This window comes from Meleagris gallopavo, chromosome Z (assembly GCF_000146605.3).
Source record: "Meleagris gallopavo isolate NT-WF06-2002-E0010 breed Aviagen turkey brand Nicholas breeding stock chromosome Z, Turkey_5.1, whole genome shotgun sequence".
Classification (NCBI taxonomy): Eukaryota; Metazoa; Chordata; class Aves; order Galliformes; family Phasianidae; genus Meleagris; species Meleagris gallopavo.
The window spans coordinates 37,822,770-37,836,496 of NC_015041.2; the positions used below are offsets into that span (position 1 = coordinate 37,822,770).

At 36.8% G+C, this 13,727-nt stretch overlaps 1 protein-coding gene across 1 annotated transcript; it reads right to left on the minus strand.

The window, feature by feature from the left end:
- Positions 1-342: 342 nt before the first annotated feature.
- On the minus strand, positions 343-13,667 carry FANCC (FA complementation group C). Its single transcript, XM_010725823.3, has 6 exons — positions 12,765-13,667; positions 12,135-12,210; positions 11,207-11,288; positions 6,459-6,630; positions 4,086-4,286; positions 343-1,995 (listed from the first exon to the last, which is right to left on the minus strand). The coding sequence occupies exons 1-6, from the start codon at positions 12,801-12,803 to the stop codon at positions 1,852-1,854; spliced, it is 714 nt and encodes a 237-aa protein (XP_010724125.1). The 5' UTR covers positions 12,804-13,667; the 3' UTR covers positions 343-1,851.
- Positions 13,668-13,727: the final 60 nt, after the last annotated feature.

Consider the following 13,727-nt stretch of genomic DNA (forward strand, 5'->3'; position numbering starts at 1 on the left):
CAAAGTGGTTGAACATAAATTCCCCTTGGTGAATATATGTTGACTACTTCTGATAACATTCTTTTTTTTTCCAACTGCTTGGAGATGGCATCCAGAACAAGTTGCTCCAGAACCCTTCCAGGACAGAAGTGAGGCTGACTAGTCTGTAATTGCAAAGATGACAAAGAACAGTTCAGCAATCACTTCTGCCAGTTCTATCAGCACTTGTGGGTGAAACCCATTGGGACTCATGGATCTGTGGACATTGATTTTGCCTAAACAATCTTTCACAAGCTCCTCAGCCAAGGGTAAGACATTCTTCCACCAGACTTTACCTGCCCTTCAGTTATAATAATCACAGAATTGAAAATTAGGTTGCTTTATTTTGATTTTATGGATATGTGTACCAACTAAAAATATGCAAGATAACTCTCTAATTTTTTTTTCACTGAGAACTGTTTTTAATCCAAAAACACAAAAAGCAGTGTTCTTCACAGACATATTTTTTTTTACTATTTTTTCATAGGCTAGAATCAAACATCACAAATACATTAACAAATTTGCCAATAGGGCACGTAACTTCCGTAATTCAGTCTGATGTGACTCATTAGGAACAAAATTGTAAGTACTCAGTCAACAGTTAACAGAAAATGTACTTCCACTTCTTGTGTAGCCAAGGAAAACTAAGAACATCATTTTTCTTCTCCCTTGCTCAAAAACAAATGTTACACTCATAAAACTGTACTAATTTAAGATACACACACTTTTGATGTCATATACAAGAATACTATTTCACAGAATCACAGAATATTTTGCATTGCAAGGGACCCAAAGGATTTCAAGTGGTATCTTTTAACACAGAGTAAATGATGATATAAAAGCTAGGTAGGTAATACATAACCCTTCCAACTCCTGCAATTGTGTGGTTCTGTGAAATCAGTAAAGATGCTGTACTGTAACTGTTCTTCATGCTTATTTTATTTAATTAACCTAGAAATGACTGAACAAAACTTCTTGGATAAAAATAAGAAGGCACTCCTCGTTGTCCACACTCTTCTTATTAGACAAAGAAAGAAGTAAGCAAAGAAACCATATCTCCGGAGACAGAAAAGAAGGAGATGACTTGCAACCACAATCCTCTCTTTTTAGGAAATATGGGCCTCAAATAGGAATTTCCATATAACTATAACTTGCCCTATTTTGTCTGCATGAAAAAAAAGACTTCCTCACAGAAAATAGGCTGACAGAAACTTCTGTGCCGCATCTGCTGATGGAGACCAGCTATTGGCATTTTACATTGCAGAAAACATTGTCCTGTGAAAGCTGCAGCAGTGTTAAATAATCATATAACAAACATGAAAGGAGCTTTATTTTGGAAATGTTTTCAAAAAGAATTAACAAGTTCAGGAAACACTGTTGATTTCCTGAGAACATGGAGTGCACTCACCATGAATCATTAACTCTCACTTGAGATCATCATTAGCCACACAAAAGCAGAATTATAGAACAAAACATTTTAGAAACAACTTACCAACCAAACAATTGGATAAAAATTTCTCATAAAGCCATGAGTAATTTGGGAGAAAAACTGATCTGCAGCCAGATAAACAAGGAGATGAGTAAACTGCTTTAAATGACATAGGTCTTTTGTAAAAGAAGGAGCTCAGAACAAAGTTTTCAACCCTCTTTAATTCTGTTTTGTCCTCACAGTTTACATTTTTAAACAGCGCAGGGGGAGAAAAGGTTATGGGATAACCTCAAGAAAGAGATTTTTCTTCTACCCTTGCTAACCTGCAGTGCAAGACTTTCATGAAAGGCAGACACCCAAATAAAGATCTAACTTACTGACTGGATAGAGACAACATTGAAAACCTAAACTTCCAATGCTAGTTTCTGAAGAAGTTCATTCAACAGCTTCACAGTCCTTTGGTTTTCTCCTCCATTATGTTTAATTCTGTATGCAGTACGGATAAGAAGGCTACAAACTTCCTTGCTCATGTCAGTTGTCTCAGTAATCTGAAGGAAAATAGAGAAATGGGATATAATGCAATTAATTTATTAAGTGCAAGTTATTCTCTATTAATATCAGGAATATAACGCAGATCTGCCCCTTACAGCTAAACACATGAGATGCTCTGAAAATAAAAGCTGAGCTCAAAAGAAAATTTCATTTTGTCCAAGCAGTCTGTTTTGACACATCGTGGATAAATTCGGCATCTTTGAAACATCTGGGGTTATCTAAGACTAAAGGGAAATAAATCAAGATATCAAAAAGTTTTTAAACACAAATAGACAGACCAACCATTTAGGAGCTGTCTCCTTGGAAACCAACTGAAAGCATATTAAATTCTTGATGGGTTTAGGGAGACAATTCAATTCTATAATGTTTCAAAGAGTAAAAGTATATCCCTCTGCTAGATGATGACAAAATACCACAGACAGACCCAAAGGCATAATTTTTGCAGATCCGGTGGGTTAATCTCAAGTTTTACTAAGCCAACCAAAGTCACTTCCATGCAGCACAATTTGGTGCTGTGTATGGTTTTGGGTACCTTAATAGAAGAAACACATAAAACTACCAGAGAGTGTAAGTTATTTAACTTATCAAATATAAAATCAAATAGGCATCCATTAGTTGCAAGATTTTGCATGGAGAATTTCTGCAGCTTTATTGTTAGGACAGAATATTTTTTCCAGTCAAGATGTGTCAAGAAGGAAAATAGACTATAGCTGAAATAAAAAACTGCTTTTATGTTGGCCCACAATGGCAGAGGAGTATGTTGATATACAGCAATAGAGGTTGAACCTTCCTACCAATATTCGATTACATTTTGGTGCTGTGCAACAGATGGCAGCTGAGGGGCAGCCTGACATGGAAGTGTGTATGAAGCAAAGGTCTGTCACTGAATTCCTCCATATTAAAAACAATTCACCCCCTGACATTCACTGATGCTGAATGTTTACGGAGACCAAACAGTGATGCTGTGGGTGGTGCGTCTCAGCAGTGGCGACAGTGACATGAATGACAAGCCACATTCTGTACAGTCATGCACAGCTATCATGTCATGAAATGAAGAGCGTCTCAATCAGCTCATCCATATGAATCGGTGGATTATGACCAGGGAACTGTGTACAGAACTGAGTGCCAGTTTCAGTGCATTGGAAATGATGACGAGAACATTGAGATATAGCAAAGTTTGTATTAGGTAGGTCCCTCAATGCTCACACATGAACAGAAAGAACACTGTATGAACCAATATAAGGCTGAAGGTGACAGTTTCCTAAATCTCATCATTACCAGTGATGAGATGTGGTGTTACCACTATGAGCCAGAGTTAGAACAGCACTTTCTGGGGGAACAACATATCAGATCCTCACTGAAGAAAAAGCTGAAGGTGCACTTCACCTCAGCGATGTGCACTGTCTTTTGGGATAGGAAAGGGGTAATCCTCTTGGATTTCCTGGAACCCCAACAAACCATCAATTCTGACTGCTTATCAAGTTGAAGGCTCAAACTTCCAGAATCAGACTGCAAAAGAAGACAACCTTTCTCTTGTTAACATGATATGGGCAGGCCCCAGACCAGTTCGAAGACCATGGAGCACAGTGCCAATCTTGGCTGAACTGTCCTGTCACATCTACCATACAGTCCAGATTTGGTGATTTCTGATTTCCATCTGTTCAGGCCAAAAAAAATGGACTGCGTAGGCAACATTTTCCTAGCCGTCTAGCAGCAGTGAAACACTGGGTAACATCTGCTAGCGCAGATTTTTACAAACATGGCATGCAGACTTTTGTTCACTCCTGGAGAAAATGCATAGCTAATGGTGGTGACTGTACTGAAAAATAGTGCTCTGTAGTGCTTTGCTCAATCAAATAGTGTTAATGTGTTCTTTGTTTTTGTTGAAGTTTCCATGGAATTAAATAGAAGATATTTCTTTCAGAGTGACCGACACAGATTATACAACAGATTAGCTATTGTTTGTATAGTCAGATCTTCTTTAATTCTCTTTCTTAAGATGTAGAATCTTAAATCTGAGTTTCTAAGGAAGGAATGTTTTACTTAACGTGGGGGGGGGGGGGAAAAAAAACCAATCACTACTTACATGGGAAATACATTCCTGTGCAATCATGTGTCCTCCAGAAGAAAAGAGTAAAAAGTTGGTAAGAAGATGTGTTACTAGACACTGGGTATGATATTGTTCTGTATCTGCTATATTGTTTATAGAAGCCTGCAGCTCTCCAAATGAAAGGACAGTACGGTTGTAGAACATCATTAGATGACTGTAGACTGCTCGAGATTCTACCTGTAAGAAACAATTTCAAAGCATGCAGGATCAGAGAAGAGTAAAAGTCACCTATGGTATTTTTCCTACGGATTTATTTACTAATCAGAAAGGGAATACTTGGCAGAAATACTCAAACATAAAGAAGTCTGCATTTAGGCAGCAAGGCAAACAGGGAAAGAAGGGCAGTACACACATTTCTTTCATACTGATTCATCCACAAATTTGGGCAGAATGGATTTGTTAACTTTCTTTAGTCTTGCAAACTAAGCAAGGAGGGCACAAAGCCAGGATTTGACCTTTTTTAATAATAAAAGGAAATAGAGAAAGTCCCTCAGTTGAACATGGTCAGATTTTTGCATTGTGGGAAAAAGAACAGAGGATCCTCAGGGGCTTATTTCAGCATTGCTGCTAAAATCAATGAAATCCCCATGCAACCTGACCTCAACTGATAAAACGTTCTGGTAAGAATGCCATTTTTTTCCATCTTCCTGTGTTGCTTGCAAATTATGTTTTTACCTTTTGAGTTAGCCAATAAAAACTTATTTTTACTGGGTATAGAAAACAGAAGACTTTGGCTCTTACACAACATAAAAAAAATTAACATTAATTTTGTTCACTCTATCTAAACTAAACAAATTCATAAGCAAGTAAATACATAGATAAACACTTAACCTGCAAACACATAAGTGCAAGGGCCAGGGAAAAAATATAGCACTACAAACGCAAAAGGACAGGTATTTCTCAACCATGTTCAGAAAGACAACTTGTTTCAGTCAGTTACCTGACCTCATTTTTTTTCATCCCTTCTCCATTAACATAAATAGTCTGAAAAGGCTATAATAAAAAAGCAAGACCTAACTTAAGGCATAAGCTTAGCATTAGCTGTAGGAATATGTGTCAAGTAGCCTAATCTGTGGCAAATAAGTTTTTTTCACTCAAAATAACTCACGATCACACTGACCTATGAGTAACTGCATGGGATCTCAGTGGAAAAGCTTTCTTCTCACTGAAGTTTGTCATACAATGATTGAGAATAACAAACTGATAGTATAAGGGACAAATAGGAAGGTTTTACACATGGGGCAATGTGATTTCATTCTGAGGTGCTGGAACTGAAAAATGCTGTGTATATATAGAGCTCAGCACTTTGGCTTTACTCGGCCGTATTTATTGCTTGGATACTGAGTATTGTCCCAAAAGCATATTCTAAAACTCTGGTTTCTTTACACCACTGTACCTCTAATCTAAAATCAGTATTCTAGCTCTGCTCCTGGAGTATAAGAAATTAAAGAGAAAAAAAATTAAAAGTGATATGTGAACTTGCATAGGTAGTAGGGGGAAGGAAGGAATGACTTTATTACAAAATATGCAGGACAGTTAGAAGTAAAATGACAGCATGCTGTTTTACTAGTGTGATGTATTAAGCTGCATTTTTAAATCAAATCAGTTTTTGAACTAGAAAAACTAGACACTATAGTCAGATTTTAAAACTGGGCTTACTAGATCAGATTGCTTAGGCTAGTTCAGACTTGCGTAACAGGTCTCAGTTAAAGACTTCCATGCATTTACAGGCACACAGAGACACACACCAGTCTATGCAGAACAGGGACTAAAGTTCTGACACTGCATCATTCTGCTAGAGATTTAGGGAATGTAATATCCTTATATGTTTTATATATATATGGCATGTATCTCTGCTGATTTTTGGCACATTATGAGATAAATCAGAGTAGATGAGTGAGGTTGGGATTCAGGGATTCTGTGATGATTATCTTCACTACTTCAACTGCTGCTGTGAATTGTCTGGTGTTTCCTTCTCAGAAGAAGCCATCGCACAGGAGTGCAGAATTCTGTAACTCCCAGAGTAGTTGTATTTCTAATTCAATGCATTTACGTTATTTAAAAAAAAGAGAAAAAGGTGCTAATCTATACAAGTCTTTAAAAAGTGGGAAGAGTTTCTAAATGCCAGCAAGAAAATTCATAGAAATCAGTTTTCCACTTCTCCACTGCAGTACAGATCCCACGAGACCTTGCAAAACCAGTACCTTCCTTCTTCAGTATAGAGCTTCAATTTTTCTGGTATGCTGGTTGCGTACTATTTATTTTATAGATATTTAGATATATATAGATATTTTATGAGATATTAGCAGACTACTGAGGGATTATTGCTGATTATTATTAACTACCCACCATTGTTTGAGTCCTTTGTTGGTTTTCATTCTCAGGACAGTAGTAAAAAGCCAACAGCCACAGCAAAGCATCTGGAGCTACAGCTGCTTTCATTAATTGTTCTGCTGCAATATCCACCCAGTCTCCAAAACAAGCAACCAAAAACCAGATTTCATAAAGGTCATCAGAAGAGCTGGAAAATGAAAATTATGCACTTAAATATTTTATTAAACATTTTAAAATTTCTTAGGTTAACTGCAAAGAGCACTGATATGAAAATAAAGATAGCTTTAAGATAATACTTTACCTGCTAAGCAGACTCATTTATCTGCAAACAGGTAAAAGAGGATACACTCAGTGCTATTAACATATTAATCTGCCCATAAAACAGAGTATCTCTAACAGCAGTTTCCAATATATAGCAGTGACAAAATATTACGTATTAAAATATACACCATAAATTATTCTTACTTTATACTCTCCAGTCTAAGGACTACCAAAATTTTAAATCACAATTTAAATACTACATTCTAAGGTACCGTTGTCTTACTTTGGTTTTCAATTTCTCTATCTTGTTTACACAGCACATATTTTTGGTAGCTTATGAGGAAGTACATTTAGGTGAAGTAAGAATAAATTTTTTAAGGATATCCATATCCTGACTTAAAATTCAGTTCCTCTTTAATGAAGATTTGGATGATACTTACAATCTGGGCTATTGCAAAGGAAAAGAAAGATCTGAGTGGGCCACAGCTTATCTCTACACTCTCTCACGTAATCATCTAAAGCAAAGTTAGATCATTTTCATCACAATTGATCCAACTAACAAAAAGAGACAGAAGGGAGTGACACAAACCAAAGGTGGGCTTCCCATAATCAAAAAGTTAAACAGAGCATGAAAAAAAGAATAGCTAGCAGAGATCAGCTGTACATAGTCTAGTTGAAGGCCTGTAGCAAGCTGTATTGGGTCTGGTCTTATTCAACATTTATATCAATAACATGCATGAAGGGATGGTGTATATTCTGCTGCCTTTTAGTAAGACCTGAACAGATGGGAGGGTTGGGAAGAGAGGAACTTGGTAGTTTCAACAAGAGCAGATGTAGAGTCCACAAAGATGATGAGGGGCCTGGAGCATCTCCTTTATGAGGAAAGACTGAGAGAGCTGGAGCGGTTCTGCTTGGAGAAAAAAAGAGAAGGATGGTCTCATCAATGCTTATAAATAAGTTTATAAATATCTAAAGGGCAGGAGTCAAGTTGAGGGAGTCCAGGTTTTTTTCTGTTGTGTGCAGCAATAGAACAAGGGGCAACAAGCAGAAACTGGAACACAGTAAGTTTGAGCAAATATGAGGAGGAACTTCTTTACTGTGAGAGTGACAGAACACTGGAACAGTTTGCCCAGAGGGGTTGTGGAGTCTCCTCTGCAGATAATACCTGTCTAGACACGTTCCTGTGTAACCTACTGTAAGGATACTGCTTGAGCAGAGGGTTGGGCTAGATGATCTCTAGAGGGCCTTTCCAACCCCTACGATTCTCTGATTCTGTGACAGACAGAAGGATAACTGAAAGGAGATCAAGAACCAGGAACAAATAATCCTATTAAGTCAGGGAAAGTGTTTAAAAATCATAGGTTTTTCTTAAGTTTCATTCCTGGGGATACCTAGAGCTGCAGTATCAACTTTCTCAGGAAATTTCAAAATGTTTTAGAAATTTCTAGAGTTAATGAATTTGTCTGGTATTAATACATCACCTGGAGAATGTGACAAAATGATAGTTGGAATAAACTGTTTTATCATTATGACTTTCTAAACAGGTGCAATGTCCTGTTTTATGACTGGACTTGATGTGCACAGATAATGTCTTGTCTATGTCTAGACTGTGTCTATGTGTAGTTTATATTGTTGACTCATGTTGTTTATGGGTAACACAGAACTTACTGACTCTGTAAATGATATTGTCTATGTGTCACAGAATCCCAGGGTGTCAAAATCCAATTCTTAGGAGACAAATCTACTGCATTATTTTTTTCTGATAAACTTGACCACTGACATCATACATAAGAGGCTGATATAAAATTGGCAGAAAAACTGAGTTAACTGATACAGACGACACCATTGTCCATATTCTACAACTTTTGGAGGGTGGCAGCATGTCCCTGACTGCAAAGAACTAGAGATCTATGACAAAATATGACACTAAAATTCCTTAGATAAGGGAACAGGATCAGCACTGCTAAAGTCTTTGAAGTTATTAGAATCTGCAAATGCAACATAAAAACCTTTGAAAAATAAAACAAAACCTAGATAGTGATCTAGGACAACAGTCTTTCATTCAACAAAATAAACTACTTATCTGACCATAATTCTGACCAATAATGCTGTGACAATATAAGTGGATAGGTTAGGTCTGAAACCCAATCAACAAAAAAAAAAAAAATTATTAAAAGATAATTATTGCGAGACAGTTATGGGTAATACTGGCAGTATTTATGACTGGAAGCATTCATAGCTCGAACAGTAAATACATGTCCTTAGACATATGTAGTACACTGCTTTTAGCAGGTACTAAGCAGAACAGAATCTTACTTTTTCCTAGATAGTTTAGACACTGTTAAGCATACAACTCACCATGACTTTCCTGTACCATGACAGTGCCTGGTCTAGGGTAATGTAACTTCCACTTCTGTCCCCATTACAATTTCTGCCTATTCTGTAGTGGCAACCATGTAAACCAATCTATTGTGGCTCATTTTTTCTGGGATGTTATTTTCCCCCCAACCTTATGTAAGTTCATTTTGTTTTAAAATATCACATAATATTTATAGTTTACTGAGATGACTAAAGATAATAAAAATAATTGAACACAGAATCACAGAATTGCTCACGTTGGAAAACACCTTCAAGATCATCAAGTCCAACTACAACCTAACCATAATATTCTAATAACTCACCTCTAAATCATGTTCATGTCCCTAAACATGAAGCAATCTGTTCATTAGAAGAGGACAGAAAGATTTTTGCTGTAAGACTCAGTGTTTGGTGAAAAACAAAATCACTGGAAAATCAGAGCACCTTAAAAACAGAGAGTAGTGACTATGAGAGAAAAGAATACACTGTGCAGTAGCTATTTTTCCTCCTCTGTTAATCTTATTAAGTAGAAAGGATATAGAATCAGGAGTAAAGCAATGAATGAAAATTAAATACAGTTCCTTGTTGATATTAGTGCTTAAGAACTTAGGTCAGATCTGTTTTCTTGCCAGCTGAATGGGATTTTGGAGAAAAAATAATTGTTGCATGAATTCTAAAGGAAGTAGGAAGATACTCTGGCAAGTACAATACTATTCAAACTCATATTAATTAATTAACAAGGCAAAGGAGATGAAAAGACAATATAAGCCAATAACGGGCTAGAGAACAAAGGAAAAGAAACATGCTTCTTTTACTCTATGACAAATGTTATTTTATTTGTTCTGAGTTACATACTTTCAAGAAACTGGGGTCAGACACTGATCAATTTCAAGGACAAAAACGTTTCACAGATTTGAGAGCAGAACAGACAAGACACAGCACTGAGCTGCAGTTCATACAGAAAGCAAGAAGCAGGCACCAGACAGCCAAGCCTCAGAGAGAGCAGCAACAAGCTTTTTTTTGACAAGAACAAAAATAAAAGCCTTCACACATTGACCAAAACAAAGTGTGGATTCAAGGATCTGCCTTTCAGAATCTGTATCACCCAGGTGTTGTATGTTTCTATTAAGATACTTCATTTTTAAAATCAAAACGAAACTGGTTCCTGGAAATTTAAAAGCTGTTTAATATTCTTTTGGAATGCTCACTCTTGAAGCAGATCTATACAGACATCATTTTTTCATTCTTTCCATATAGTTCTGGAATATCTACTACTAAAGCAGAATTCACCTAAACAAGCACAATCACTCATTACAGTAACTATTTAGAAAACAGACACCAAAGGGCAACAGGTCAGAAAATGGGGTGTCAGCTCAAAGAGCAATATAACAAACACTGAAATATCTTCATGAATAAAATTAGAAAGTTTGAATGTTCGTACAAGCCTTTAGAAACTTAGTATAACCTCATACATAAAACAGGCCATATCCAAAAGGCTCTTTCCAAAATTAGCTGCTTTTTCAGTGGAAGTATTCTCCTGTTACACCAAAAAAAATGGGGAAGTGTCATATCAGCTTTCCAACCAATATGCTCATCTCCTTCTCCTCCAGCTCATGATATGGCTTCTGTCTTTCCACCTGATGATCCTTTCCATGCATATTCTCACAGTACTTCTTCAGAACTTAACTCGTGATGCTTTAAGGAGCCAAAACTGGCTCCTTTTAAGTGTCTTTAGGATACTGCATCCTAAGGAAAAGTTCTGGTTGATAACTTTGCATTGGACCCACTCTGGACATGACAGTGACTTTTCAAAGTTCTGGTTAAACAGAATTGAAATGCAATCATGAATCAGTTTTAAAATTTAATGGGAGAAATGGCAGAGTAGGTAGGTAAGTATTTACAGCTAGCTGTCTGCTGAAATTTAAGGAAAAAGGCTTTTTTTTTTTTTTTACTCAGGGGCATATTGGCCAGGTGCATAGATGCTACAAAGTTCTTGTTCAGTAAGTAACATAAGCACTAGACTAAAACAAAGCTAAATTTAACAGAAGAATACAGACTTGATGAAATGTGGTTGTTTCAGATGACTTTTAGACTTTTCACAAAGTAACACATGCAAATGACAAAAAGCTAGAAATACTGCTTACCTAATGTTTATATCTTCTACTATAGACTTGAGCATATCCGAAATGTGTTTCAAATGCTCCAGCCAGTGTGTAGATGGCAATTCTGAGGAGGGAGAATGAAAATAAAAGTCTCAGAAGATGGCTTTTCACTTTTTATTTTGAAAAGTTTCTGTCCAAGTAGAAAAGAACAATAAAATTGAACACACTAAGATATAATAAAGCTTCTGGCTTTATTTTGATTTGATTATCATCAAGGAATTAAAATTTCTTCTTAAAATTTTCCAGTTTTCAACAATAACTGTTTCTGTTGTTCTTAGAAATCTGACCGACAGAGCCATGTGAGAAATTACAGTTAGGGGTACTCTTTGAATAAGGCTGATGTATCCTTGTGTAAATTCTACCTCAATAGATTGTGAGGGGAGCAGAAGTTATTGCTCATGAAAAACTGCACAACACTGAGTAGTATTTTGTGATCTATTTAAATGGAAAATACTAAAAAAAAAAAAGAAAAGAAACAAGAAAGTAAGGTTTGCAGAACCTAAGCAGCAGAAATTAAGCTTCTCCTATTCAGAGACGAACAACAAGGCAGTACAGAATTTTTGTATATATATGACGTATAATCACAACTAATGGTATTATATTTAGTATGCCTTGACTCTTTCATATCTTGTCTTAATTCCTAATATCATAGTTTTAATACAAAAGAAATGCAATCTTTCTTGTTATTCTCTTGCAGTTTTCTTTAAAGCTGTATCTGTGTTATAGTCATGTAATAGTTAGATCTTTCTATTAAAAAATGCATTAAAAGAACATTATTTAAATTGCTACGCCAAAACATCCAGTTTAGGAAGTGGCAAAATTTAGTCTTAGTCCTTTTTAAAGTTATTTTAACACATACAAAGACAACGCAAGTTAGATAGTGCTGCAAATGTGTCCTGAAGAAACTTACCAAAAGGGCGTCTTAGTAGAGCTATTACAAGAGGCTGGTAGTGGTGAGGGAAGTAGGCCTTCAGAGGAAATTTATGCTAAGATAAAAAATTATTATTTTAAGAGCTTTCTGGTCAGATTTCAAAACAAGCCCATAGCAAACAATCTCTTCCAACACAGTAGCTAGCAACACAGTCTGAAGCAAGAGAACAGAAGTAATTCTACACTTAATTTTAAGATTTGATATAAAGAAGAAAGGGAGATACCTATGAAAAACTTGGCTGTTAAAAATTATTTATGGATTGATATTAAGATATAACCTAATAACATGAATAGGCTTTTTCCTGTAATCATGAATGTCTTCATTCTTAATACACAAAGGCCAAAATAGATACTAGTTCAATTTCATTTTCAACTGTAAACAGGCTCATGGACTATATCAAACTAAGAATTAGTAACATCAACAACATATAGGAGTGTAATGTAGATTATTGCTTGTTTAAAAATGGAAAAGTAAAATTCTTAGGATGTGACTCAGCACAAAGTAGGGTCATCACAGATAACAAACCAGTCCTTTCTTTATCTGAGTGTTTGCAATTCAGATGATGAGCACATAGCTACTTATGTAATCGTTAGATTAACAGCAGCATACCTTTAATCTTTTTGTTCTGTAAGCATCTACTATAGGCATGTCCAAGGTACAGCATGAATGTGCAAGTACAGTATGAACTCCATTTGAGGTGGATTGAAACCTGGCTGAACACCCAGGCCTAGAGGGTGATGATGACTGTCACATCAAACTGGAGACCAAAATCAGCAGTGTACCCTAGGTGTCTGTACTAGGTTTGATCCAGTTTAACACCTTCATTAACAATCTGAATGATGGGGCAGTGTGCAACAGCAAGTTTATTTGATGACACAAAAGTGGGAGTAGTCATGGATACACTGAGGGTCATGCTGCCATCCAGAGGCTGGAGAACAGGAACCACAAGAAGTTCATCAAGGAAAAGTGCAAAGTCCTGTCAACTTAGAGAGGAACAATCTGAGGCACCAGGACATGCTGGGGGCCACCCAGATAGAAAGCAGCTCTACAAAGAAAGGCCCAGGGTTCCAGTGAACACCAAGTTGAACAGGAGTTGACAGGGCATCCTCGTCTTAAGAAGGGTAACACTATTCTTGGCTGCTCTAGACAAAGTATTGCCAGCAGGTCAAGAGAGATAATCCTCACACTTAGCATTGCTGAAGATGCACCTGGAGCACAGTGTGCAGTTCTGGGCCCCACAGTACAAGAGAAACCTGGAGACAGTGGAACAGTGTAAGACCACCAAGATGATCAAGGGATTGGAGGAGATTGATCATCCTGGAGAAGAGAACATTCAGGGGATCTTACAGTCATAAAAATATACTGAGTTGGAAGGGACCCTCAAGGATCATTAAGTCCAACTTCTGGTTTCACAAAGCGCCACCCAAAATTCAAACAATATATCTGAAAGAGGTGTCCAAATGTTTCTTGAACTCCATCAGCCTGGGGCTGTGCCCACTGCCCTGTGGTGCAGCACCTGTCCCTAACCCTCAGCTGTCCCTGCCCTCACACAGCTCCATGCCGTTCCCTCGG